This window comes from Emydura macquarii, unplaced genomic scaffold (assembly GCF_026122565.2).
Source record: "Emydura macquarii macquarii isolate MOO-44397 ecotype Brisbane River unplaced genomic scaffold, CSIRO-AGI_Emac_v2 contig_2292, whole genome shotgun sequence".
Lineage (NCBI taxonomy): Eukaryota > Metazoa > Chordata > Testudines > Chelidae > Emydura > Emydura macquarii.
Genome location: NW_027132429.1, coordinates 2,791,253 through 2,818,961, shown reverse-complemented (window position 1 = coordinate 2,818,961; position 27,709 = coordinate 2,791,253). Strand labels below are relative to the sequence as shown.

The 27,709-nt window shown below is 68.2% G+C and overlaps 1 protein-coding gene across 2 annotated transcripts; it reads right to left on the bottom strand.

The window, feature by feature from the left end:
• Nucleotides 1-1,231: 1,231 nt before the first annotated feature.
• On the bottom strand, nucleotides 1,232-27,270 carry LOC137161368 (potassium channel subfamily T member 2-like). Of its 2 annotated transcripts, none has more exons than XM_067560576.1 (30): nucleotides 26,502-27,270; nucleotides 17,948-18,027; nucleotides 17,259-17,361; nucleotides 16,823-16,876; nucleotides 16,680-16,728; nucleotides 16,000-16,059; nucleotides 15,377-15,451; nucleotides 14,962-15,045; nucleotides 14,519-14,613; nucleotides 13,951-14,131; nucleotides 12,902-13,066; nucleotides 11,587-11,723; nucleotides 11,253-11,316; nucleotides 10,837-10,945; nucleotides 10,183-10,291; nucleotides 9,561-9,617; nucleotides 9,152-9,301; nucleotides 8,475-8,710; nucleotides 7,595-7,817; nucleotides 7,135-7,240; nucleotides 6,430-6,602; nucleotides 6,068-6,139; nucleotides 5,606-5,740; nucleotides 5,362-5,473; nucleotides 5,174-5,275; nucleotides 4,758-4,841; nucleotides 4,319-4,447; nucleotides 3,540-3,837; nucleotides 3,223-3,307; nucleotides 1,232-2,954 (listed from the first exon to the last, which is right to left on the bottom strand). In XM_067560576.1, exons 1-30 carry the CDS (start codon nucleotides 26,588-26,590, stop codon nucleotides 2,849-2,851), a joined length of 3,522 nt encoding a protein of 1,173 aa, XP_067416677.1. In that variant the 5' UTR covers nucleotides 26,591-27,270; the 3' UTR covers nucleotides 1,232-2,848. The 2 variants fall into 2 exon arrangements, with proteins under 2 accessions (XP_067416677.1, XP_067416679.1); XM_067560578.1 differs by having other exon boundaries at nucleotides 5,174-5,272.
• Nucleotides 27,271-27,709: the final 439 nt, after the last annotated feature.

Below are 27,709 nucleotides of genomic sequence, written 5' to 3'. Positions count from 1 at the left end.
CCCTTCAGCTTCCCAGTGGGGCCCTGGGCAGGAGCAGGGGCCGCTCTCCCTCCCCGGGTTGGCACCGGCCCCGGCACGCGGCAGGGACAGCACGGAGGCCAGAGGCAGCGCAGGGCTCAGGGAGCTGGGAGGGAGCCGTCCTGCAGAGCTTTTGCGTTTGTGGCTCAGGGTGCAGGAGGGTGTCGGGGAGCCTGGGCTCCACCCCAGAGACAGCTGCATTTCAGCGCTGAGAACGAGCCCGGCGTTCTGCCCCTTTGCTCCTTTCAGGCTGGGATCTGACACTCCCCTCCCTGCGCCTCCCGCCCGAGGCAGCCCGCCTCAACCAGAACCAAACTTGTCTGGGCTGGTGCTGGAACCGGCTCCAGGGGCCTGGCCTAAACTGGGGAACTCCGGACCAGCCCGACCTCCCCGCCCTCAGTGCCCCCCCCCCCCCGCTCTAACCAGCAGGCACTGCTACCTCCATGTCCTGCGTCGCCCACCTTTCGCCCCATCGCTGCATCTTGCAGGGGCATGTGCCACTTTCCCAGACTCCTGCAGCGCGGCCCCTCCCTGTGCGCCAAAGGCCCCGGCACAAGATTAAACCCCCCCCCCCAGCAGGAAACGCAGTAAATGCTCCCCTGTGTGGGGCGGTGGAAGGGGAATAACCGGCTCTGGGCCTGGGCTCTCAGCCCAAACCAGGCAGGAATTTGACTGCGTGACTCACTGCCTCCACCCCGGGGGGGGGGGGGGGAGACACACACAACGACGACCGACTCAAATGGGTAACAGCCACAGTGCAGCTTGCACAGGGTTGCCCCCCCCCCAAGCACTGAGATGCAGCCACCTCTGGGGCGGATGGGGGGTGGCTGTTTATACAGGGCTCCCTCACCTGGTGCAGGGATGCAGCCCCCTCTGGGGAGGGACAGGTGGGGGGGGCCTGTTGGCTGCAGCCCGGGCCATCATGCCCATTAATTGCGGGCCGGGGGGTGGAGGGGGGGACACCCGCTTCCTGGCTGCTGCAGCTGTTGGCAAAGGCCCCGGATTGTTTCTGTAACGCCGCAAATCCCCCGGCTCATGTTCCCAGGTGCAGCCAGGATCCCAGTGCAACCAGCCCGCAGCTGGACCTGCCCCCCCCCCAGCATGCCCCCTGCTGGACCCCGCCCCCGCCCTGCGCCCCCCAGCCCTGCACTGGGGTCAGCACTGCCGGTGTGGGGCGAGCGCCCCCCTGCTGGGCCCCGCCCCGGTGGCAGGAAACTGCCCCAGGCCGAGCAGCGAATGGGTCCCCGAGCCCAGGGCAGTTCTCCCCTCCCTACCCTGCTGGGACACGCTCAGGTGCCGCGGGGGGGGGGGGGGAATGGACCCTTCTGAGGCCGGTTTAGGGATGCCGACAGCCCCCCTGCCGGTCCTGCACCCCTAAAACCCGGGTGGGCTAATGCAGAGCCATAGGGGGCCGGTGCTCAGGACCCCATGGGGCTTCAAAGGCCCTGCCCCAAACTGGGCTTAGGTTCACCTCGCTCGCCTCCCCAAGACGGGCCTGCTGGGTCTGGCTGGGCCCGGCCTGCTGCCCACGTCTAGCCCCTGGCGGGCGGCTCTGAGAGCCCCCCTCCCCTGCCGCCCCTGCAGCTCCCACGCCCCAGGGGCGCCGGGAGGCGTTAACCAGGCCCGGGAGAGCTCTTGGCCTGGACCAGCACGAGCGGCCTCCGATTTTGGCCACCTGGCCCCGGAAGCGGTGCCGGAAACTGCCGAGGGCAGCAGGGGTTGCAGGGGAGCCCGGGTTCTTGTGTGTTACCGCTGCTTAAACGAAAGCTGAACGTCTGCCGTGCTCACGGGACTCCGGCCGCTGGTGATTTATGGGGGGGGGGCTCCCAGCAAATACGGTGAGATTCGCAGACAGGTGGGGAGAGACAGCCCCGCCCCGCCCCGCTGGCAGTGACTGAGCAGTGCCCAGGCGGCTAGAGATCCTGGAGTTTTATTGTATCTGTACATCTAAGAGCCCCTGTTCACAGTGAGAGCAGAGCCGGAGCAACCTCTGGCCTTAAATCCCTTGGCCCGTCCCCCGGGGTCGACAGGGCGGGAGGGGGCGGGGGGGGGCTCTACATTCCACCAGGGGTTCGGGGGGGGTGGGGGCCGCGAGCCCCCCCGACTTCAATGCGTTTCCCTGCGCGGCCGGCCTGCACCCTTTACCAGCACGGATGACTCCGCTCCGTTCCCCACCCCAGGCATGGCGGGTCCCCGCATGGGGGCGGCGGGGGCTGCCTCTGGGGAGCGGAAGAGGCCGGCTCCCAAACCCCGCTGAAAGGAGGACGGGGCATGGGGCCCTTGGGGGGCTGGAATGTGTTGTGGGTCGTGGCTTTGCCTGGCCCCCCTCAGCTGGCCGGGAAGCACCTGCTCAGCCCCCCAGCTGGCACAGGCCCAGGGGGCCGGCCCGTGTGACTGGCCGGGGGGGCAGGGGGCTCTCAGGAGGGGGCAGGCTGCCTGCGATGACCCCCCAGGGTCAGGGCCACCTGTGCTGGGGGGACGCATCCATCGAAGAGCCCAAGGGCCCGCGCACCGGCCAATCGGGCGGCGGGGACGGCCACATGGCCCACCAGCTGATTGGCCGGAGGGACTGGGCCGCTCTTTCCAGAGCCAATGGGAACGCCCTGCACCCGGACAAGTCACGGGCCAAATCTCCTCCGGGAACCTCCATGGCCCTGGGAGCTGGGCAGGCTCAGTGGCGGGGCTGGTGGGGGGGGGGCAGGATCACGATGTCCGGGGGGGCAGCTCTCGGCTGGGGGGCTAGCAGAGTCCACTGCAGAGCGGGGGTCCAGGGGGCGCAGGGGGCAGGGAGGAGAGGGTCACAGTGTTGGCGCACGTCCCCTGGCTGGGGTCACAGGTGGGTGCTGTCCTTGAGATCCTCCGAGTGGCTGGCGCTGGCTTTGCGGCTGGCACTGCTGGCGGAGACCAGGGTCAGGGGGTCGGGCCGGATGAGATACCTGAGGGGGCAGAAAGGAAATGTGGGGGGGCTGGGCGCCAGGCGGAGCGTGTTAACAGCCCCGGCACCCTTCAGCCCCCTCCCCACTCAGCTGGAAGGGGCTCTGCCCCCCGCCCCGGCACCTCCCCTCTGCCGCGCCCGGCCCGCCCAGGCCCCAGGACTGCCAGGGGACCTAAGGCCGGGGGGGAGTCGGGCCGGGGATGGGAACCGAGGGGGGAGCAGCAGCCGCCCCCACCCCCCACGGGCCGCGCCCGGCGCCCGGCACTCACACCACGTCATTGATCTCCAGCCGCGTGTCGGGCGAGGGGTTGAGCAGGATGTAGGACAGCGTGTTGCCGTGATCCATCATGTCCACTGCAAGGGGTGGGGGGGAGATGGTGAGACCCCCGCCTGGGCCCCCGCCCCCCACCCTGCTACCTCAGTCCGCCTGGTACCTCCCCACCCAGACCCACAGCTCGGCCTGCCCAGCACCACCCCCCCAGCCCAGCTCCCAGGGCCAGCCTGCCCCAGACCCCAGTACCCCCCAGCTCAGCCCCCCGGCCCCAGCCTGCCCCCCCAGCCCAGCCGCCCGGCCCAGCCCTCGTACTGTAGCCGGCGGCCGAGAGGCCCAGGTGTTTCATGCGGGTCCTGACCAGGGCGCTGAGCTCCTGGCGCTCGGAGCGCCGGTACAGCGTCAGGCGCTGCTGGCTGATGCGCTCGGCGGCCGTCGCCTTGCCCGGCTGGCGCCCGCCCTTGCGGCTCAGCCGCCGCGCCCACTGCATGCTCTTCCGGCGCAGCAGGGGCGGCTCGGCCGGGTCGCTGGTGGAGGAGCTGCGGTGCCCCACGCGGCACAGGACGGCGTCGCGCGGCTCCTCGAAGTCCTCCAGGCTGACGGAGACCTGTGACTGGGCGGGGGTTAGCGCGGCAGGGCGTCTCGGGGCGGGGGGTTGGCACAGAGGGGAGGGGGGACGTCTGCCCACTGCCCCCGCCCCCCACTGGGAGCCCCAGAGAGGATCCCGTGCCCCCTCCAAGGGAGAACAGATCCTGCCCTTGAAGGGGGGATGAGCGTGTGCTGGGGGGCTGGCCCTGCCCCCTGGGGGTGGATGGGGGTTGGCTCTGCCCCATGAGGAGGGTAGATGGGGGGCCAGCCCTGCCCCCCAGGCAGTGGGTAGGGGATCGGCTCTACCCCCGGGGAATGGATGGGGGTTGGCCCTGCCCCCTCGGGGATAGATGCGGGGGCCAGCCCTGCCCCTGGGGGGGGGAAGGCCCCAGCTGCCTGGTTCTGCACCCCAGAGGCGCAGAGCAGGTGGTACTCCTGGTGGGGGTGTGGATGGGGGGCCCTGGCCCCGCCCCCCAGGGGAAGGCCCCGGCTGCCCGGCCCCACACCTCAGCAGTGGCGAGGGGCTGGCACTCGGTGCGGTAGATGCCGATGGGGATGTCGCCCGAGCTGGAGCAGAGTTTCTGGTAGAGGCGCCCGTAGGAGCGGATCCACAGGTCCTCCTCCGTCACCCTCAGCTGTGGGCAGAGAGACGGGGTCACCTGCTGGGGAGGGGGCGTCTCCCTACCCCCCCCCCGCTCTCAACACCCCCACAAGCACCTGCAGGGGGTGAGGAGTGAGAAACCCACACAGAGAAGGAGGGAAGGGGAAGGAGGGGACGGATGGACGGACGGACAGGGTGTCTGTGGGGACGGATGGACGGACGGACAGAGGGCTGTGGGGGGACGGATGGACGGACGGACGTGGAAAGCAGAGGGATGGAGAAGACAAGGGGGAGGCAGGCGGAGGGGAACAGGCTCCCGCCCAGATGCCGGGGCGGGCACTCACCGCGCACAGGAAGCCGGAGCCTGGCATGCAGTCGAGGCCCAGGAGCAGGCGGGCGATGGAGATCATGTAATCCTTCACGAAGGACTGCAAGGCAGGGGAGTCAACGTGGGGTGCTCCGAGCCACCCCCCCCCAGGGTGCCCCGACTCCCGCTGCTGGCAGGGGTGGGGAGGGGCGGGTCTGCTCGGCGCTCCCCCTGCCCGGGCTGCAGGCTGGCACGTCCCCGGGGGGCACAGGAGTGGAGGGGTGACCTGGGATGGAAGATGACCCAGGGCTGGGAGTTTTCCGGGGGAGGGAGGGGGGATGTTACCTGGTAGAGAAGAAGGCAAAAGCGTGCAGGGGCAGGGAGGGGGGTTCCTGTGGGCAGGGAGGGGGTGTCCTGGGCAGCGGTTCCCGGGGGCGAGGCCGGGGGCGGTACCTGATAGAGCAGTGTGTCCAGCATGCTGACACTGAACACCTTCCCCGCGGCGAAGGGCAGGCGGAACATGAACAGCAGGTTGGAGCCCTTCTCCCGCTCCTTCTGTGGGCGACAGCCAGCGAGTCAGGGGGGCAGGGCGGGGGCAGGGCGGGGGGCAGGGCGGGGGGCAGCACGTGGCTGGCCAGTACCTTCTCCAGCTTGGACAGGGCCAGGGCGTAGCGATCCTTGGCCTTGAACTGCATGAAGCGCATGTTGGCCGGGTGCGTCAGCTCCGTGATGATGTTCAGGCCGGGGAACAACCTGCCCCGGGCACAAAAACAAGGTTGGCTGGGACCCCACCCCCGCTCCACCCACTGGGCCCCACTCCCCTCCCAGCGCCGGGTAGGGAACCCAGGAGTCCGGGCTCCCAGCCCCAGCCCCCGCCCCTGGAACCTGAAGAGCGTCTGGACGTTGACGATGGTCTTGGCGTCGGCCATGTAGTCCTCGTCGGCGATCATGGAGCTCTCCTTGTCTACCACCACCACGTTGGCAGCGAAGGTCACGCCGCAGCGCAGCAGGTCGTCCAGGCTGCGGGCGAGGGCACCAGCTGTTGTGCCAGGCTGCAGCCTCCTGCCCCCCGCCTCTCCCAGGCCCCCCCAGGCCGCACCGGGGGGCGTTCCCGTGCCCCCATTGGTTTCCTTGCCAGGCCCCTGCCCACACCTCCCCCCCCCGCTGGGGACGCCTGGCTCCATTGGGGGCCGTGGTGCCCAGCTTCCCGGCCCCTGAGCCCGGCGAGCGCTGCCTGGTGCAGGGCCACGGTGACACGCTCGGCTCTCCGGGCCCGGAGATTGCACCCAAATGATGGCCCCAGCCCCGGCCCCGGCCCCGGCCCCGGTCCGCGCGGCACCTACTCACTTATCGATGGAGCCCATCATGTAATAGACCAGCGGGAACCAGCAGACGGCCTCCAGGAAATGGGTCTCGGGCCTGGGAGTGAAAGAGGGGGTGGCAGTGGAGGGGCAGCCCCAGGCGGCACTGCTGGGTGGACGTGGGGGGGGGGATATCCCTCCTCCCACGCACTCTGCACGGATCTGTCCACGCCCCACGGCCTCTGCCTCTATGGCCCTGCCCCACAGCCTCTGCCAGTGCCCCCCATGCCCACACCCCACAGCCTCTGCCCAATACACACCCCTGTGATGGCGGGCCCAGCACCCGCTGCCCCCAGACCATGCATATGCCCTTCTGGCTGGGTCCCCCCCGGCCGGGCAGGCCCTCACATGTTCTCCAGCAGCAGCACGATGGGGTTCAGCTCCCGCCGGGGCCGGTAGTACGCCCGCAGCGGCACCAGGAAGTTGTAGAGTCCGTTGCCGGCTCTCTCGGCCGAGACAATGATGATTTTGTTCTGGAAGCGGTAGGCGCGGGCGTCCTCGTACGGGCAGTGGGGGCAGCTCTGCGGGGGCAGCGGGGTTCACTGTGGGGGCCACGACCCCCCCCCCAGCCCTGCCATTGCTGAGCCCAGCTCCCAGAACCCCCCCCCAGGGATCTGGCTTGCCGGGGGGGAGGGGGTAGCTGGCTTCTGGGGAGGCCAACAAAGCGGGAGTTAAAGCCCACCAACCCCCCAGCTGGGAGGGGGCGACCCGTCCCCCCATTTCCCACCAGCAAAGGGGTGGTTAAACCCCTCTGATCCCAGCTGGAGACCTGGGGCTGGGGGGACAGGGGGGACCCCCCCTTGATTCCTTTCCTAAAAGAAGCTCTGGGCCTATAGTTTTTTTTTGGGGGGGAGGAAATCATCCTTGGGTCACTTGTGCCCCGGACAGGCCCCTGCCCCCCATCCTCCCCACCCACTGCTGGGCCTGCTTCCCCCAGCCCCCACCCCTGCAGCTGCCCAAGTGTCCCTGGGATGGCATCAGGGGGCCAAAGGGGCAGGGCAGGGGCCCCGGGATGGTGCTTGGCATCACGCCCCCACGGGCGCTTGGCGGTACCTTGTCCAGCCGCAGGCAGCAGAAGGGGATCTTCTCCCGGAGCAGGTGGCAGAGGGTGGGGGAGCTGCCAATGTAGGGGGTGTTGGTCGGGTAGCCCTTCACCCAGCTGGAAGACCAAGAGAGGGGGGAGGAGGAGCTGGGGGGCAGGGGGAGAGGGAGGCTGGTGGGCCCCCATAGGGCCGTGGGCCTGCGGTGCCCAGGACAGTCCCACCCGCCCCTCCTGGGTGCCCCCAAAGCACCGGGCCAGGCTTGTTGGAGCTGGGCAGCTCCTTCCAGCTGGGTGAGCGCTGTGGGGCAGGGATTTTGTGTCCGGGGCAGTCCAGGGACCTTCACATGCCCCACACCTCTCCGTGGCCCCTTGGCTGACGGCGAAGGGGCCGATCAGGACAGCGCCCCGGCTGCTGAAATCCCCCCAGCTCAACCCGCGTCACACGGGGCCCCGGGGCGGGGGGGCCCTTACGTGCCGGAGGCGGCCGCGTCGTCGTCGGACTGGGTGGCCTCGTCTTCCGACTGGTCGCTCAGGAGGTCGAAGGTGGGGCTGGGGATGGCGTCCACCACCTCCAGCACGGGGGCGATGCTGCGGCGCTTCTCGGTGCCCGCTGGGTCGGCCGGCAGGCTCAGCGTGGGCCCGTCCGCGCTGTCCGGGCTGCTGCCGGAGTCCGGTAGATCCATGGCCATTGTACCTGCACGGCCGGGGGCAGGCAGGTCAGGGGCCGCTGAGGACTCTTGGAGAGGCAGGACCCTGAGCCCAGCCACCCCGGCCTGCAGCGGGGCTGAGTGGGTGACACGTCCCCCAGGGGACTAGGCTGAGCCTCAGCAAACTTGTTCCACGTGGCTCCACCCACCTGGCGGGATTGGAACCCAGGCCCCAGCTGGGTTCCCTGCCTCTCTGGGCCTGTGCTGGGTGGGGATTGGCTTGGGAGGGGTGATGGGCTGGCTGGGGATTGGTGGGGGAGTGGCGGGGCCGTTGCTGGGTGGTGATTGGCTGAGGCAGTGCAGAGGGCAGGTTGGGGATTGGTGGTGGGCCCCGTGCTAGGTGCGGATTGGCTGGGGAGGTGCAAAGGGGCAGCGGGGGATGGATATGGGAGGGTGTTGGGCCCAGTGCTGGATGGTGATTGGCTGGGGTAGCACGACAGGCCACCTTGGAGATTGGCGGGAGTTTGGCAGGCCCCATGCTCAACGATGATTGGCTGAGGAGTGAAGGGCCGGCTGGGGATTGGCAGGGGATTGGCGGGCTCCTTGCTGGATGGTGATTGGCTGGAGGGGTGCGAAGGGCCGGCTGGCGATTGGTGGGGGAGGCCGGGGGGTGCAGGGCAGACGAGGCTGGGGGGGGCCCTCACCCATACTGGCCACGATGCTGTGCACGGGCAGGCGCGTCAGGCCGTGGTAGGCCGTGGGCGCCCGCAGCCCCTTGTGCAGCTGCTCCTGCTGGCGGCAGACGAAGGCCGAGTTCTCCTCCTTGGAGACGCTGATGTAGAAGCAGGTGTCGGAGGAGGCCAGGATGTGGCAGGGCCCCGGGTTGAGCAGGATGTTGTCCTTGTGCTCCCGGCACACGCCGATCAGGCACAGCCCGTACCTGCCGGGGCAGCCAGGGGCGTGTCAGCGCCCGGGGCCTGGGGCAGGGAAGCGTGGCTGCGAGCACGGACCGGTGCACGTGGGGGTGCCGTCGGCGTGCAGATGGGCTGGGTGCAAGGGCGCTCGTGAGCACAGAAGCCTGTGTGAGCAGGACACGCGTGTGCCCGCAGGCCAGGGTGTCTACGGGCATGCAAGGGCACGCAAGGCTGATTGTGCAGGCGTCTGCCTGCGTGTAACCAGGTGCAAGGATTTGCCAACGTGTGCGCGCATGTGCAGAAGGGTGCGAGCATGCGTGTGCATATGCATGAGGGCACGCGTGTGTATGCATGTGCAAGCACGTGCACGAGTGTGCGAGCATGCACAAGCGTGTGCAAGCGTGCGGAGGGGTATGCAAGCGTGTGCCTCAGCCCAGGCACGTGGAGCCCCCCCCCGCCCTGCTTACTTCTTGTGGGCGTGGAAGGAGGCGTAGGTGAAGCTCTTCCCCTGGTACTCGCCCAGCAGCTTGCTGTCTGCCAGCCGGACGTGATAGACCTCGTTGGCCGAGCAGCGGCTGTACATCCTCTGCCACTGCTCGGGGGAGGCGGGGCCGTTCCTGGGGGGAGACGACGCCCACCTGCATCACGGCCCTGACCCCCCCTCCCCAGCCGTGCACAGGGGTGAGCCGGACGCAGGGGGGCAGCTCCCAAAGCCAGGCAGGGCTGGGGTCCCTCGCGCTGCCGCTTGCCCAGCTCTGGGGGTCAGCCCCAGGGCCAGGAGCCCCAGCGTCTCCTCCTCTCCTGACAGCCAGAGGCAGGCGCCTCCCCACCTCCCCCTGCCGCCCATCACCCACCCAGGCCCCAGCCTGGACTCACGTGGACAGGGGCTTCCAGGCGCTCGGCCGCTGTTTGAAGGGCTCCATGGGGGCGGTTCTGTCCAAAGGCACCAAGGGGCAAATGAGAACCGGCCCAGCCCTGCCGCCCCCCATCTCCCCCGGCAATCAGCTCAGGCTCTCTGCACACTCAGGCAGATGCAGCTGAGGCTAGTCTCCCCTCCCCCACCCCGGCGCTGACTCCGGCCCTCCCAGGCCATCTCCTCCCCACCCTCCCCCGCCCCGGCGCTGACTCCTGCCCCCCTTCTGTCTCAGTGCTGCTGGAGGGGACACAGGAGCTCCCCAAGGCAGGGCAGGAGGAAGGCACCAGTGCCGTGGGGCATCCTGGTCCCACCCCTCTTGACTGCCTTACCTCCCACAAGAGTTCCAGGACTGACCCCAGGGCCGGAGGGTTTCTCTGCATGGGTGGGGGGCAGACACGTGTTGTTGGGGTGGGATCGGCAGGACCCAGAGCAGTGGGTCCTACTGGGCTGCATGGGGAGGGTCCCCTCCCAAGAGCCATCGGCTCAGGCTCTCTGCAGACTCAGGCAGCAGCCGCCAAGTCGAGTCAGCCCCGGCCTGCCCCGGCGGGAGGCAGCCGACCGGTGCCGGGCCCGGCTACTCACTGTCCCCGCGAGGTGTGGATCAGCAGCGTGATGAGGGTGGAGGTGGCTGGGCACACGCAGTTCAGAGCCAACATGGCGTACTTGAATTCTTCTTCGCAGACCACGTGATCTGCAGAGAAAGAGGCGCACGGGCCAGGAGCCGGGGCCAGGCCAGTCCCGCAGCCGCTTGCTTCCGTGCTCTGCCCCCCCCTCTTCCCTGTCCTTTGTCAACCTGCCTCTGCCAGCTCTGTCCAGCCGTCCGGCCAGCCGGCCACTTGTCCGCCGTCCCTCCCTCCAGCCCTGTCCAGCCAGCCGTCCGTCTGATCTGTCTGTCCAGTCCCATATATACCCCCTACCTGCCCATTTAGCCATCCTCATACGTAACCCTGGCTACCCCACCATCCCCACGGACGCCCCCTTTGCTCCCCCTGCCCCCTTGCGTACCACTGGAGAGAAAAGCCCACAGGCCCCCGTGGTTGGGGGGTGGAGACCCAGAACTCAGGAGCAGGGATTCAACAGAAGCAGGGCCATGGGGGGCGGGCTGGGGCCGGAGCAGGAGCACGGGGCAGGGGCAGGGGCAGGAGAGGCTGCAGGGGAAGATGCACGGTGTAGGCAGGGCAGGAGGCAGAGGGCCCGGTGGGAAGGGGGGTGCAGTGGGGGCAGGGGGACCCTCACCTGCGAATTTGATGTGGAACTTGTTCTCGGGTTTGAGGATCTGCACGTACAGGGGGCAGTTGGGGGCGAAGTCCTTGACCGCCCAGGCCCTCAGGATGGTCTGGTGATCCTGGGGGGCCGGGCGAGATGGGTCAGAGCGTCACTGCCAGGCCAGGCTCCCCCACTCCTCCCCAGCCCCCCCATATGCCAAGAGGGACCATGCCACCCCCCCAGTGCCCTCCGCAGCCCCCAGCACTCCGCTGCACAGCCTGGTACCAACAGGGCAGGACGGGGCCCTGATCTCCGCCAGGGTCCGGGCAGCGCCCGGCACATCGGGCCGATCTCGCCTGGGGTCTCCGGATGGCACCACCTTTAACCCCGGGTGTGTGGGGGTGGCTGGCGGCTGGCTGCCCTCCGGGCGGGATACCAGCACCTACCGCAGCGATCCGGTCCCCCTCGAAGCGGTTGCTGAGGATAAAGCAGGTCTCTGCGTCATCCATCCTGGGGGGGGGAGATGGGGGTTAGCAAGAAAACCAGACCCCAGCCGTGCAGATCAGACAAGCCGGGGGCAGCAGAGCAGCTGGAGACCTTCGCCCCCCCTCACAGACAGGGCTAGCCTGTGCCAGCCCCACGACCCAGCACCCCCCCCCCCACGCAGACAGGGTGGGGCAGGACCCCCACGTGGGTTCTGCCAGCCGGCTGGGGGGTGGCTAAGGCGTTCCCACCCCGTCGGCCTGTTCCATCGATTCCCCCTGCCCCCGGCCCGCTCACTTGGCCCGCATGAGGTCCTGGTCCTTGAGGGCCGAGCCCTGCAGGAAGATGACGCGCTGGGACCAGAGCGGGATCTGCAGCACGCGCCGCACCGCCGCGTCCATCTCCGTGGGGCAGAGGATCACCACGTAGTAGTCCTGCCGGGGAGACGGGGCACGGTCAGGGCACAGCCAGCCCTCTGGGCCACCCCCCCATGCCTCCATGGACCGGCCAGCCCCCCCACCCCAGCCCCACCCCACCAGCTCCCTCCCAATTTCCCCTCCGCCCTCCCCCCTTCCTCAAAGGGGTCCCTGGAGCACCGGGCTCCAGCCTGGGGCTACCCCAGCCCTTCGCCTGCCCGCTCAGCCGCTCCGCACCCTGCACAGCCGCTGCATCCAGGGGGGCGCCCCCCTCCCCGGGGCTGCACAGGGGGTGGTCTCCCCATCGGGGCCCCTGGAGCAGGCTCCCCTCCCCCCCTGCTGCATTCCCCTGCATCTCCCCAGCTGGACTCAGGGCTCAGCGCCCCCCTTGCTCCCCACGGCACCAGCTCAGCCCGCGGCAGGACGGGGGGTGGGGCCATGGCTCGGCTCTGGAGGTGTGGATGACACGTGTGCCCCCCCCCCGCCTCGCACCCTGCATCATCACCACCGGCTCGCAGACAGCCAGCACGCCGGGGCTGGCGGCAGGACTCCTGGGTTCTATTCCTGGCTCCACGCCCCGAGGCAAGGGCCTGCCCCGCTCTGTGCCTCAGTTTCCCCTTGTCTATTTACATCGGTTACTCAAATTATCCTGAGAACCCAGGATCGGGCCCTCAGCACCCCCAAAGCCTGGTTTTCCCAGGGAAGGGAAGGAAGGGAAGGGGGGCATTGTGTCCCCCCCTCCTCCCAGCCCAGCTGCTGGTTCGATTCCTGGGCAAGGCAGAGAAAGCAGGTCGCTCTGGTACCGCGGCACCGTCCCCCGGTGCCTGCACAGCTCCTCCCACCCAGGCAGTGCCAGGCTCGGGGGCCATGCACGGCAAGCCGCAGCAGTCTGTGGGGGTGTCTCATTTGCATACATGAATATGCAAATCACACCCTTCTGCTAGTCAAGGCTCCTGACTCGACGGAGTGAAAGTGCTGGTGGTGGTGGGGTGGGGAAGGGGCAGCCCAGGGGGTGCAGCGAGTGTGGGAGCGAACGTCCCCCCCATTGCACTGACCCCCCAGCTCTGTCCTGCCCCCCACGCCCTGGCCGTGGACAGCAGCTGGCCGCGGAGGTGTTCTGGGGGGTGCAGGGCGGGTTCCTTAGCCCCACGGCCCCCCCCACAGCCAGGCCCCCCGCCGCAGGCCCCCCCCTTCACCTGCAGGTGGGGGTGGGCGTAGAACTCGTTGAGAAAGTCCATGAGCAGGTCGATCTTGAGGGCGCTCACGCACAGCACCACGTGCTTCTCCGTCTGCGCCCGGTACCGGCTGTAATTGCCCCCCGACTTCTGGCGCTCCATCCACAGGAAGGCCAGCTGCTCGAACTGTGGTAGAGGGGCGAGGGGCCGACCTTAGGGGGCGCTGCCACGCGGAGTGGGGTGGGGGGCTCAGCAGGGGGCACTGGGCTGCAGAGGGTGGGTTGTCCCCTCCCTCCTGCTAGAGGGGCAACCCCCCCACCAGCTCCATCTTTTAACCCCCCCCCCCCAAACTTCAACAGCAGGAAAAGCAGGCAGCCTCCCTGGGGGGCCTGTCTCCTGCCTTGCAATGGGGCTGCCCCAGGTCCCTTGCTTGGGGGGGCAGATGAGGGGGGGCAGGCTGCTCTCACCAGGCTTCGGGGCTGTTCCCGGCTCTGGGAGCTTTAATCCACCTCCCCCGGAGCCAACAGACAGCAGGAGCCGGCACTTTGTGTCCTGGCCCGCCCCCGGTGCCGCGTGATGCCCAAGCCACCAGGCAGGGCTCCCCGCCCGCCAGCTCCAGGCTAAGGAGACGGCGGCAAGTGCCTGGCACCCTCCAGAGCTGAGCCCGACTGCAAGCAGGGGCCTGTGGCCACGCCCTGCACACGCCCTGCACACGCAGCCACACGCCCTGCACACGCCCTGCACACGCAGCCACAGGCGCGAAGCGTGATGCCAGCCAGGGTCTGGCCCCATGGTTTTCTGCCAGGGTCGATCACCCCACTGGAGTTGGCCCTGCAGCCAGAGTCCCATTCAAGGCTGGAAGGGCCTGTTCTGACCCTGTGGGCCGGCCCTGAGCTCATTCCTGGTGGAACCAGGGCTAAGGCCGGTCCTGATCTCAGAGCTGCCAGTGACGGAGAACCCCCACCGCCCCCCACGGGTTAATGCCCCTCCCTGGCAAACACTGGTGCCTTGGCGCCTATCGCAATTGGTCCAACTTCCAGGCCCTGGAGCTGGTTCCTGCCGCAGCTCACCTGGATGGGCAGCACGATGAGCGCCACGCAGATCATGATGACGACCAGCAGCTGGGAGGGCCAGATCTTGGGGGTGACGTCCCCGAAGCCCACGGTGGAGAAGGTGACGATGCAGAAGTAGAGCGAGTCGAAGAGGGTCAGGTTGTTGCCAGCTCGCTCCAGATGCTGGATCCCGCAGATGCTGAGGGGCGGACGGGGGGCAGGGAGGGAGCCATGGGTCAGCATCGCAGCCAGGGTCCCCATGATGGTGAATACCCTGGCAACCTGCTGCCTGGTGGGTGCGGTGCCTCACCCCAGAGCTGGCTGCAGCAGTGCAGGACGGGAGAGGGGCATCGCAGGCCACGCGTTCTGCGTCCAAGTGGCCCCAGGAAGGTTGAGCTGCTGTCCATGGTGCTGCGAGCCCAGCTCCACCCGCACCCCACGAGCTCCCGGGGGGGACCCGGAGCTCAGAACCTTTGCTCCTTGAGGCCCTCAGCATGGGCCAGTGCGGCCACTCGGGGGGCCATGTTCAGGCCCTGGGCTTGCGCCAGTCTCCGCGTCATCCCCCCCCACTCCAGGTCCCACTCACCAGGTGAACATCAGGCAGACCAGGGTGCAGACCAGGATCAGGACCTGGTTGAACATGGCAGAGTGCGTCCGCTGGATGGCACGGTGGAGATCGTTCTGCTGGGGCGAGAGGTGGGGGGCAGGCTGAGGGGCCAGGCGCTGCCATCCCCTCTCCCCCCAGCCGGCAGGTGAGATGTGCAGCCCGGCACATCTGGGACACGCACAGAGCCCAACACATCTGGCACAGCCAGGAGAAATCCTAGACCCAGCGGGGACAGGGGGGCTGCTCCTTGGCACGGGGCGCTCTCCAGCGGGGCTGGCATCTGAGCTCATGGGGGGGGGGGGGTGGAGCTGTCACCCGGGGGCCCTGCCAGATGGGGCGAAGGAGCCTCTCCTCGGCTGGGGTGGGTCTCTCTGGGAAGCGCCAGCAGGTCCAGGCCCCCCAACCCCAGCCTTGAAACTCACAATCATGTTCTCCAGGGCGCACTTGGCCAGCCAGCAGTTCAGGAACACCGGGATGAAGAGATTACGCAGGGGGGGCCAGAACACCTGAGCAGAGGAGGGGGATGGGGGAAGTTAGCAATGGAGGGCAGAGCCCAGCACGGCCCCCCCATCCCCCCCGGCACACAGGAACCTGCCCTGCCCTGTGACTGGTGGATGGGGGAGGCCAAGGCCTGGGCAGGGCGGGGGACAGAAACATGGCAAAGGCCAGTCAGCTGAAGGGCGGGGGGTGATGGATGGAGGGGGCTGCTGCGGGGGGGCCGGGCCGGGGAGTCTGGCGGGGGCAGTGGCATGGAGAGGTTAGCGGGGCAGTGGGATATCGTGGGGCAGAGGGTTTAGTGGAGCAGGGGGCTGGGGGGGGTCCCTGGCTCCGACTCACCGTGATGAGGAAAGGCGCCGTGTTCATCATCTCCAGCATGAAGGGAACCCGCAGAATCTGCTCCCACAAGTTCCCCTGGCAACGGGAGAGAGGAAATCAGAGCGGGAGACCCCCCCCTCCCCCGCCCGGCACAAACTGGACTGATCCCCCCCCCACAGCCTGGGGCCCCCATCCTAATTCACCCAGGACTGAGGGGCCTGGGCTGACCCGGAGAGGGAGCCCAGGGCTGGGCTAGCCGGGGGCTGCGGGTCAGGATTGAGGGGCACCTCGCCCCCCCCAGAGGAGCTCATTGCTCCAGGGGTGTCCATCAGCTGCTCTGGGAGGGGGCCAGGGTCCCACATATCAGGGGATTGGAGATGGAGCCACGAGGTCCCAGCCCTAGGCTGGGGTAAAGCAGGGTGGTGATTTACACCCGCGCTGGGTCTGGCCCCCTCCCCGTCACAGGGGGGCGCCGGCAGGGGAGGCAGCACAGGTTCCCCCTTTCTCCTGGCATTGGCCTTCCAGGGAGAGTCCAGCGCCGGGTATTCCTGCCCCCCTGGCCCATGGCAGGGGCGACGGTTCATGCCCAGGTGATTTGCACAGGGCAGCCCTGCCCCCCCCGGTGCAAGTCCCCCCGTTCATACCTTGTAACCCAGGTACATCAGCAACATCGTCTCCAGGAAACTGATCAAAGCCACCAGCACCTGGTGGGGGGGGGACAGAGAAGTCAGCAAGGGAACGACGCTGACACCCCCCATGGAGCCTCGGGCCGCCCCCAGGGATTGGGAGAGGGCCTCAGCTCCGTCCCAGCCACTGTCTGCCCAGGAGGCGGAGGGATCCCCAGCCTCTTGGCCAGATGGTGGATATTTAAGGTGAGCCACGCCTGGCTGAGGTGGTATCTCTGCCCCCCACCTCCAGGGTGGCCGGGGCTCATGAGTCCTGGGCCTTCCTGGCTTCTGCTCTTGGCTGCCTCGGATCAGCTCTGTTCCCTTGTGTTGCCCCAATCCGCTGCGCAGCGGTGCCCGGCGGCTCTTAAACGTTATCATGTGGCCGTGCCCCACCCCAGAGGTGGTGGCACGTCACTGCTGGGTGAGCGATCCCTGCGCGGCGTCGCTGCATGGCTGTTATACAGCAAGCTGTGTCCCACCCCAGAGGCAGCTGCATTTCAGTGCCCAGTGAAGGGACCTCCCTCCTACTGCCACCTCCCTTGATAGCCTTCCTCGATATCAACTCAGTCCCCTCCCGGTGGGGGGGTCCCTCCCTGCGTCTCTTGGACCCCCAAGGTCCAGTCCCCCTGCTGCTACCCCTGGAGACCCCCACTCACCTGCAGCCCCCAGAGTGGCAGCGGCCTGTTCACCCAGATAATTGGCATCCTGGAAGAGAAAAGCCAGGGTGAGGGTGAGCTCCGGAGCCCCCCAGCCCAGGCCCAGCCGCCTCGCCATGTCGGCGGCACCTGCGGACACTTACCAGTCGAATTTGGCCAGCGGCTGAGCAGAGTGGTTCCGCCTGGGACACCCCCAGCTGGGGAAGTAGGAGACAGACAGACAGACAGACAGACTCTGAGCCCTTTGCCATCTCTGCCCAGAGGCTGACGCCATCACCGGCCAGGCCCTGGTTTCTGCACCCCCGCCCCCCCCGGGTGCCGGCTGTGATCTGCACGTCCAGGCCGCCCTCACAGCCTCTCCTGCCCCATGCACGCGGGGGGCACTGGCCCTTGCTGGGCAGGGTGGGGCGAGCGGAGCCCCAGGCTGAGCCAGCAAAGCCAGCACTTGGGGGGCCTGCCCGTGGGGTGCCCAGGCCCGCCCCAGCCTCCCTGTGCAGCTCCCAGCACGGCACTGCCCGCAGCCGGGGGGCTCTGCCCGGGGGGGGGGGGAGCTCTCAGGGGCGGAGGGGTCTCACTCACCAGCCCCCTCGGCCCTCCTGGGGATCATCCAGCAGCACCCGGATGATGTACAGGAGGCAGCTGAGCAGCTTGAGAGAGAAGTTAAACAGACGCACCCGCAAACCTGAAACACACACGGGGTGAGATGGGGAGGGGGGGTCCCCCTGCAGTGTGGGGCCCCTAGTGCCACGCTGGGGTCAACACCGGCTGTGAGGGGCAAGCACCCCCTACCAAGCCCCGCACCCCACGCCTTACGAGAGAACCCAGGAGTCCTGACTCCCAGTCCCACCTGCTCTAACCACTAGACACCACTCCCCCCTCCCAGACCTAGGTATAGAACCCAGGAGTCCTGACTCCCTGCCCCCATTGCTCTCACCACCAGACTCTGCTTCCCCTCCCAGAGCTGGGGATTAACCCAGGAGCCTTGGATCCCACCCTTGCATCAAGCCCACATCTTATGGTCGAGCTAGAGCCCACGAGGAAAGGACGCCCGGGAGGAGAGGGGCTGGCGGGAGAAACGGGCTGTGATCCTGCCCCATCCCATGGCCCCGGCAGACCCTGTTTGGGTCCCCAGAAGCCACCAGCTGCAGAGCCCCGGACCCGTCCATCGCTGCAGGGATCCAAGCGCTGGGGGCTGCTGGGCTGCAGCCGTGGGGGGCGCGCCCTGCCCTAGCTGTCCCAGGCTCTGCGCCGGGGCCCCCAGGACTCACTGGAACGCTGGTTCTTGATGAAGAAGAGCTTCAGCCGCTCCTTGAAGGTGTTTTCGTTGACGTAAAACTCCACTTGGACCCTGCGCGAGAGGGGGGGTGCAGGGTCAGCGGGGGAGGCTGCGGGCACCTGCCCCCTTGGAACCAGGCTCGGAGCCCCGGTGATTCCCCGCAGACCCAGGCAAGCCTCGGGTCAGCACCAGAGACAGCTCCCAGCCGGTCTGGCCTGCCTGGGCCGCCCAGCCCTTTGCAGACACAGGCCAGGGGCTTTTATCCCCACAGCGCCCTGGGGAGGCAGGGCCCCGGCGAGGGGGCGGGGAGCGCCCGCCCTAGGGCTCTGGCTGGGATCGGGGTCAGCTGGGGTCTGTGTCTGCAGCAGGACGGTGTGTTGCCCCCTGGCTGCAGGCGGGGGGTCTTTCGGGGGGGGGGGGGGGGTGGCAGCTTCCTCCTTTGCCCGGCTGCTGCAGGCTCGGGCAGCGGATTCCAGCCGTCCTCACCCTCCGCTTCGTCTGGATTCAAGGCCCCTGCGGCCGCCCCCTGGACACGGAGGCTGGCCCCCTCTTAGCGTGTTGGGAGGTTGACCAAAATGGGGCCAGGGGAGACCCTGTCTCCCCCCTACCCCCAGGATTCCCAGAAGGCCGGAGGGCCCAGGGTCAAAGATCAGCCTGGCCTTCCAGGGGTAACTCTCCGAGCCGGCAGGACCCCCGGGGAGGGAAGCAAGTGCCAGCGACTAACGCGGGCCATGGGAGCCGGCAGCCTGCGCGGATACAGATCACCGGGAGCCACCGGGACCCACAGCACAGAGCCTGGGGCAGGGGGTCCCCAGCATCACCACTCAGCCTTCAGGGGCAGGGACAGCACCCCACCCCACCCCCATTCTCCAGCCCAGAGGAGAGGGGGCTTGGATCATGCTAGATCCGCTCGCCCCCTTTGCCACCAGGGCAGCAAGTCAGGCAGCGCCAGCTGCAGGAGGCCGAGGTCTCCAAGGGGGCAACGCTGGTCTCTTATAGTGCGGGTCCTATCACAGGCGCTTTCTCATTGGCTGATGCTCAGGGCATACCGTTACTCTGATTGGCTGTCAGGGGGATGCCACACCCACTTCCACACCCATATTCTGATTGGCTGTTGGCAGTGCCACTCCCAGGCTCTGATTGGCTGCCAGAGACAGGTGTAAGTGGCGCCCTCTAAAAGCTGCAGCTCACGCGTGGCACGTGGCCTCTGCCCGACACCCGGCACAGCTGCGCACCCCCTGATGCCCCCACTGCCGGGCGGGGCGGATTTCACGCTCACGTTGCACCTGTGCCCATGGCTGCATGGGGAGCTGGGTGGCCCATCGGGCCCTGGGTGCCTCGCCAGGGGACAGCTGGGAAATCCAGGGGACCGTGGCCTGGTTGCTAGCCACAGGCGGCCAGAGCAGGGACCCACCTGTGGGTCACAGCTACCCCAGGCAGGCCCCTTGGTCGGCATGAGATGTCCCATCTGGCTGCAGGACAATGAGGCTAGGTCTAGGCCGGGGCCTCTCTCCGCCTCCCCGAGCCGGCTCCCGAGGCAGACAGGGGACTCGCAGGCCGTCTGGACTCTGGCTTTTGGCCTTTATTGAGATGGCAGCATCTGTCCATGGGCGGCGAGAGCGGATGGTGTAAAGCTGGATTCCCGGGGGGGAAGCTGCTGTAAATGAATCAGCAGGAGTCTCGAGGAGCCGCACCGGGAGCTGGGGAGGGGGTGACTGGGACCCCCTGGTGGGACTTGCTCTCCTGACAAACAAGCGGGGGGGAGTGAAGCTGCCGGCTCCCACGGCGGGTCAGGGGGCAGCAACGTGCTGATGCATCGAACCGGGGGGCAGGCGGCTGTGCACACCGTGCTGGATCCCCAGCAAAGCAGCGCTGAGCTGCGGGGCAGGACGGAGGGGCACCAGTGGAGCTGGGGTGGGAGGAAGCCCAGAGCTGGGCTAGGAGGGGGCTGTGGGTCAGGACTGAGGTGCATGGAGGAAATCGTGCCTGGTTCTGTCTCGGACACCCCAGCTCTGCAGCTGACCGAACTCTCCTTTTCTGGCAGGCTGGGAAGGGGAGGAGGGGACGGGACCAGAGCCTCCCCGGGGGGCTGAGATGGGCAGATGACAGCAACGAAAAGAGCCAATAACGAGGCAAGAGCAGCTCCCAGATTGTCCCTCTGCTCCGGCCGAGGTCGCTGGGCCCAGTCAGGGGTTCCCGGGGAGCAGAGGGGCTGGTGGTAAACCTGTGAGCGTCTGAGGAGCAATATCCCCTAGACTATGGGAGCCCGGACTCCTGGGTTCTATCTCCCCCAGTTTCTGTTCCCAGGACTGTGATCCAGGCTGGAGACAGGGGGGTGAATCCTAGATTCCTCCTCCCCTCTCCGGCTCTCCTTTAGCATTTCCCCTCCCCTGCCCCAGACCCTGCAGCCATGGACCCAGCCCCGCTCAGACTCTGCTCCCGCGTGGCAGGAAGGGCGGGTGGGTGGCGCGACAAGGGAATTGCTCACTAGCCGCGTTCCCCATCGGTGCCGCCCAGCGCCTGTGACAGGCCCCAAACCCCAGTAATTCGCCACTCAGCCAGCTCCGCGCCAGCAGGGAAGGGGGGGATTGGCACCATCAACAGGCCTCACCGCGCAGCCCACACGCTGGGCCGGGCAGGCCTGCTTGGTATCGTCAGGTGGCCGGAGCTGGGCGCTGGTTTGTTATTGCAGGCTCACGTGTGAATGCAGGGGCTGCACAGGCTGGCTTGTTATCGTAGGGTTGCTCAGCCCGATGCATTGGTTTGTTAGCACAGGGTCAGTTATGGGCACGGCCGCTGCACACGCCTGTACGTGAGGGCAGAGTCACACAGGGGCTCTCTTGGCTGGTTTATTATTGTAGGGTCTCCTGGTGCTTTGGAGGCTGAGCCGCTCAGATCTGCTCCTAAAGCGCCGCCCCATCAAACCCCCCACAGCCCCGCGCCAGCCCCCGCAGCACGACTAAACAAATCATCCCCGTCACCAGCACAGGCAGCCTCTGAAACTCCTCATGCAATCTGCTGCCGAGATGCAGCCATGGGGGGGAGGATCCAGAGAACAACCCAGGCCCATCACCCCCTCCCCCAGCTCCCAGTTACGGAGGGCGGTGGGATGGAGCAGGAGGGGAGCTCTGGGCCGGGGTGCTCGCTGCAGATCACGCTCCAGCCAGGTCCCCTATTTCAGCACCCCCTGCCTGGCCCCAGGGGGCCCATCTCCCACCTGCTGAGCGGAGGCTGATCAAATCAATGTCAGCCAGGTGCCAGGTGGTAAAATCTGCTCCGGGGGCTGGAATCTTGCCCAGTAGAAAGGCTGAATCTGGCTCAGCGAAGTTAGGGCCTGATCTTGATGGGACTCTGCTTTCCGAGGGGGGCCGGGGAAAGGTCAGGGCTGTCTGCAGGGGGTGCGCAGACCCAGTGCAGGGAGAGGGCGGGCGGGGGAGCTTGGAAGGGCTAGTGCTGGGCACGAGGGGAGCCAACTGGTGCAGATGCGGAGCAGGGGATGGGACCAGGTCCGATCTAGAGGGCGATGTGGTCCCAGCCTGGCCAGCACCAGCAACTCCTGCCGGCCCCTGAGACAGAATCCGGCCCTCGAGCCCTCCCGTCCTGCCCACTTCGGACCAGGACATCGGACCAGCCCTGCCCCTGGCTCTGCTGATGCTTCCGGGGCTTTATCTACCGTGGTTCTGCTCCAGCCATGTCTGCTCCCTGCCCCAGCTGTGGAGCGGATGAGTCACCTCTCCAGCTTCCCCTCCCTGGGCAGGCGGGTGCAGGGGCCCCAGTGTATCAGGGCCAAGGGGCCGGATCAGCCCCGCCTGGGGTGCAGGAGATGCACCCAGAGCTAAGCTGCTTGCTCCCACCCCCGGCTGCACTCAGCATCTTGCCTGGGACCCACGCACCCTGCCTCCCTCTGCCTGTCCAGAGCCAGCCCTGACCCCGCGCGGTCCCTGGAGCACCCAGCCGCTGCCCAGTCCCTGACACTGGGTCTCCCTGTACCCCAGAAACACCCCGGGGCTGCCGCCAGAGCAGCCTCTTGCCTGCAAAGCAGGGAACGCCAGGACCATCCCCCCAACGCACCGTCTGAGGCCCCAGGAGCAGATGCAGTCAAGAGATTCCAGGGCCCCAAGGGACCATTGGGATCAGCCGGGCTGATGTCCTGCTGGCACGGGCCAGCGAACGTCCCCCCCCATCGTTCCTAGAGCAGAACCGAGGTAAACGCTCCCACACCCACGCCAGGGCTAATTACCACGCCGGGACCAGAAGAGCCGATTCCCCGCCCTTTCTGGATTGCTTCCCAATCTCCCCTTGTCACAGGGGAAGATAAATGAGCCGGCGTTTTATTTTCGGCTCCTGTTACAGGGAAAAGGAGGCAGCTGGCCAGACCAGAGGAATAAAAGATGAAAGGTCCAAGCCCTGGATCTTGTGATTATCGTTAATTGGCGGAGGGCAGTGCCAGCCAGGACAAAAGGCCCCATCACACCAAGCACTGCTCCAGCCCTGCCCAGGGTGTCCATTGTGCCAGCGCTGCCCAGACCTGCTGGGCGAGATCGGGGCACCCGTCCTGCAGCCTGTGCCTGCCACCAAAAGCTCCTAGTCTAACTAGACACAGGCGGGATTAGTGTCCCCCTTTTACAGATGGGGAAACCGAGGCCTGGAAGGATGCAGGGACATGCCCAAGGGTCACCCAAGGAGGCAGCGGCCCGGCTGGGAACAGGACCCAGATCTCCCGCGTCCCCATCTGGAGCCTTAACATCTAGTCCGCCCTTTGCCCTACGCATCCGTGAGACGCTGTTCTGATGAGTCAGTAGGACAGAAGGCGCCAGCCACTCGCTCCCCGCCCAGCCGGGCCTGGGTGCTGCCCGCTGGGTGAAATGAACAGGGGGGATCAGGGACATGGGTCAGCGCCACGGGAACCACCTTGAGAGTCAGCTGAGCCAGTCCCCGGCGTGGCCCCGTCCCGGCTGCACGAGTCAGCAGAGACAAGCCACAGGAGCGACCCATGGGGCCCAGGCCGACCCTGCGGCTCCCAGAGCCTGCCATGGGCTGAGCAGATGCCCCAGGCAGAGCGCCCAGCCGCCCCTCACCGGCAGCTGGCCAGGAACCCACCGTGGCAGCAGCCACAGCCCGCGCCGCTCTCTACGCCAGGTGCCGCGGCCCCAGGGAAACTACAGCGCCCAGCATGCACCACCATCGCTAGCCTGCAATAAACTGCGCGGGGGGGGGAGCAATACATGCTGGGAGCTGTAGTCTCGGCGGGCTGCACCTTGTCCTGAGACATTGGCGCACCGGGGGAAGCGCCCTGGCCCAGGCCGCGCCCGCTGGGCAGCATGTTGGGGAGCGGGAGAGGCAAGCCAGGGGATGCCGGGCTTGGGTGAAGCTGGGGAGGGGGGCACCCCGCGGTGGACAGAGGGATGCGGGGCCGGTGAACAGCAGCCCCCAGATTCAGACATCAGGTCGGGCGCATCCCTATTGATTTACCTTCCTGGGCGAGGCAAGCGAGTGTTAATCACCCGGCTGCGCCTGAGTGCGGCAGGGGCGGCTCAGCGGCCGGGGGGGGGTTGGGGTGTCGGGGACAGGCTGTGCCGGGGGGGAGGCCCCGTCAACAAGGGCACAGACACGGAGAAGGTACCCCCTGCCGAGATGTTCTGTGTGCGACATTCAGGGGGAGGCAAAATCCCGAGTGTGTGGATGCGTGTGGGGGAGGGGGAAGGTGCTGGGATTCAGGACTCCTGGGTTCTATACCCATCTCCGCCCCTGAGTGAGCAGGATGAGTCATATGCCCGCTCTGTGCCTCAGTTTCCCCTCCAAGCCTTTGTCTGTCTGGGGCCTCACTTCCCCCTTCGTAAGAGGGTGGGAATGATCCTCTGCCTGTGAGCTCTCTGGGGAAGGGACAGGCTCTCCCTGCGTCTCTGCAGCAGCCGGGGCGACGGAGCCTGGGCGGGGTCCGTGCCTCTGTGCGCAGGGCTCCTCCGTGACCCCAGCAGCTCTCCTCCAGCTCCCATTGCCTCCGGCCGCGAGAGGCAGCCACTGACCCCGGGCCAAGGCTGGCACTGAAAGCCCCTGAGGCAGCTGCCCGCAGCCTCCCGCACAGGCTGGGGGGTCAGGCTGCAGGAGGCCTCCGCAAAACGGGGAGCCGCAGGGGCAACAGCAGAAGTGAGGGGAGGCTGAAGAGGATATTCCACCCCCCCCACCCCCGGTGCTGTCTGTCTCTCCCTATATCCCCCCCCCCCCCCCAAAAACCTGCCTGCATCAGCCCAGGGCACATTTATCTAGCCCCGAATTCTGCCCCAGCCCTGCCCTCCTCAGGCGCTGGAGCCAGGCAGCCGTGCAGGACTGGTGCAGAGGATGGAAGCAGGCTGGCAGCAGGAGGGGTGTGGGTGGATTGGGAGATTGGGAGGGGGGCGAAATGGGCTCCAGGGAAGCTCTGAGCCCCCCCTTCCCCCGTCTGGGATCGCAGCTTCATTAACCCCTTGGGAGCTGCCGGATCCCAACAGCCCCAAGCCCCCCCGGCTCAGGTCACCGGAAGAACAGACCCAGACCACACTGGGCTCCCCCCCAGAGCCCTGGGGGTGGGGGTGGGGCTGTCTCTGGCACTGAGCCCCCGGGGGTGGGGCTTTCCCCCCGGCTTGAGCAGCTCTTTGTACCCTGCCCTGAACTGAATCCTCAGCCTGGGTCAGCCCTGGGCCCACCCCCACCTCCTGCATGAGGCCAGGGCCTGTTTCATCTCCTGCAGCAGCCCAGGGCACGGCTCACCCCCACCCCCAGCCCCCCCATCTCCCTGCTGGGGGACTGTGGGAGGGGCTCTGGCGGAGGGGGTAAGGTACACACCCAGCGCCAGCCCCCCAGCTGCACAATGTCCAGCACTGAGCCACGCACTCCGGCCCCGCAGCCCCTGTTATGCCCCCGGCCCCCCTCCCAGCTCTGTGCTGCCCCTCCCCATTTGGGCTCCAGGGCACAGGACTGGCTGGCCTCAGCAGTGGGGGGGAGGGAGGAATGGGAGGTGGGGCCTCTCCCCTCAAGGGGGCACCGGGTGCGATCCGGCCCCAGGGCTGGGGGGACCGGCTGGCTCAGCAGAGATGCTGGGCACTGCAGGGGCCATGGAGATGGAGCATCCCCACAGACCCCAGTGGGGGGGGTCAGTCACCCTCCCATTGCCGGGCTGCAGCCAGGTCGTGGGGTGACACCAGTCCCTGCCCCCCGCCCACAGTACAGCAGCGGGGCTCTCACTGGGACAGCGCGGGGGGAGGGGGGCTTTCGGGTCGCAGGGGGCAGGACAGCAGCAGAAGTGCCCCCAGAAAGCCACGGGCAGCCACGCCACGCCGTGGGGAAAGCCCCCTGAGCGACTGGGGGCAGGGGACAGCACGGCACCAGGCCGTGCCCTGTTCGTGCGAGTCAGAACCACGGAGCCCCCTGGGAAAACCAGACAGAGCCCACACACAGCCCGGCCCCCCAGACGCCACCGCCCCACGGCCCCCCCAGCGCCTCAGAGACGCCACCCAGCTCCACACAGCAGCACCTGTCAGAAACCCCCGTGTGCCCCCCCCCCCCGCTCAGCAGCACCCCACAGAGCCGTGGAGGCTTGTGTCTTGCCCAGCCACGCCATGGGGACGCTGGGCAATGCCCACAGGCAGCGCAGCCCCCAGGAGACCCCACACGGCAGCTGGGAGAGCCACGAAGAGGCCCAGGGCGCTCGGCTGCTGAGCGCCAGCCAGTTCCTTGCAGCGCTGTCCAGAACCACCTGATGCCCGGCTGAGCCAGGCAGCGCCGACGCGGTCTGGAAAAACAAGCCTGGCTTCCTCGCTGTCCTCAGGGACAGCCCCGCCGGCCGCAGAGGAGACAACACCTTCTAGGAGCCGGCACAGAACCCAGGAGTCCTGGCCCCCAGCCCCCAATCACCAGACCACGCTGCCTGCCCCCATGTATCCCAGTCCCTCACGCAGGGGACCCAGAAGCTGCAGGAGGGTTGGATGGGGGTAGGGAGCGGAGCTGGGAGACACCCCCCCCTGCCCCTGCCTCAGGGTTCCCCGGGCGGCTTCCCAGCTGGGGGACAGGGGCATGCAGGGAATCGGGGCTCAGGGGAGGTGCTGGGGGGGCGGGGCTTGACTGAGCCCCCTGCAAGTCCATAGCTGGAGCCAACTCCCATGTGGCTCGGCGTGGGAGCAGGCGGGGGGCGAGGGGCCCCCCAGCACACCCGGCTACGAAGGGCGTAGGGCTGGTGGGAGGCAGAACCACCGCCCAGGGCCCAGGCAGCCCGCAGCAGGCAGCCCAGGAACCTCAGTAGGGGGGTGCACCCCAAACCCCCCCCGTCCCCGGGACCATCCGGGCTCAGCTCGCACCAGAGGTGGGCTGGCAAAGCAGGGCTGGATCTGGGGGCAGGTCGCCCCAGACGTGCAGAATCCCCATGGCTTCGAGGCTGCTCCAGTCCTCCCCACACGCCCCTGGACCAGGCAGCCCCCCGTGTGCCCCCGCCTGACCCGGGCCCCACCACGCCCAGGTGCCGGCCCAGGGACCCCCGGGCCCCCCCCACACTGAGCCCCCCCCGCCCCTCTCACCTTTCGTCCGCCTGCCAGTCCCCCAGCAGCAGGTCCCGGAAGCGGTAGCGCGGGGGCAGAGGCAGCACCTCCTTCTCCAGCTCCGCCATCTTGCCTCTCGACGCCGAGCCGCCCGCGCTCGTCCCGCCGCTGCTCAGCTGCGCCCCGGCGGCTTCCGGGCGGCCGCCGCGCTGCCGGGAGCTGCTAGCCAGGGCGGCCAGCTACGCCCGGAGCCCAGGGGCATGGCGGGGCGGGGCGGGCATCCGGGAGCAGCTCTCGGCCACCCGCTGCCAGCGGCTGGGCTGCGGAGGGAAGCGGGGAGCCGGTGCCATCAGCATCGCCCTGCCAGCCGGCCGGGGGGGGGGTGCCCGTCTCCTGCAGCTGCCGGGGAGGCGCCCCCACTTCGGCCACCCAGCTGGCTGCTGCGCTAGCCCATGGCGTGGGCCCTGGCACGCTGGGGGGGGGTCGCCCCTGCCAGGCACGCACCCAGCCGGGCGGGCTCAGGGCTGGGCGGCCGGAGGCAGAAGCAGGGCGAGCGCGGCCGGGCGGGAGACGCAGGGAGCCCCCGGGGCCAGGCGAGCGGGAGGCAGCGGGTCCTGCCGGGCTGGGCGAGCCGGGCTGGAGGCGCCGGGGCCGGCGCAGGCAGCGGCAGCCCGGGGAGGAGGCAGCTAAGGCAGGCGGCTGAGCGAGCCTGGCTCTCTGGCAGGGATGCGGCGGGGTGGGGGGTGTTTCCAGCAGGAGGGGCCGCGCCGACCCGCCCCTCGCTGGGAGGGGGGCTGCTATCCCCTCCCTCCCCGCCACCACCTGCCGGCCCTGCGCTGCCTTAACCCCTCGGGCTCTGGGAACGGAGAGAGGGGACAAGACCACCACCCCCTAATTATCCCTGCCCCCCCCCCACTCTAACCACTAGACCTCACCCCCCTCCCAGAACCAGGAGAGGAGAGAACCCAGGAGTCCTGGCCCCCAGCAGCCCTGCTCTAACCACTAGACCCCACCCCCAGCCCAGTGAAATCCAGGCAGCTGCATTTGCTCACGGCTATGGTGCACACATTCAAGCGTGCGTAGGTGGCTCTGGGTACGGCTGTGTGCACGCTTGTCACGAGCACGTGTCATCGCCCCCCCCCCCCAGCGCCATGGCCCTGTTCCTCTCCCCCCCTCCGACCCAGCTCACCCCCCCCATCACATTTGCCAGCTGTTCACCCCCCCTCCCCCCGCTGGGCTCTGCGCTG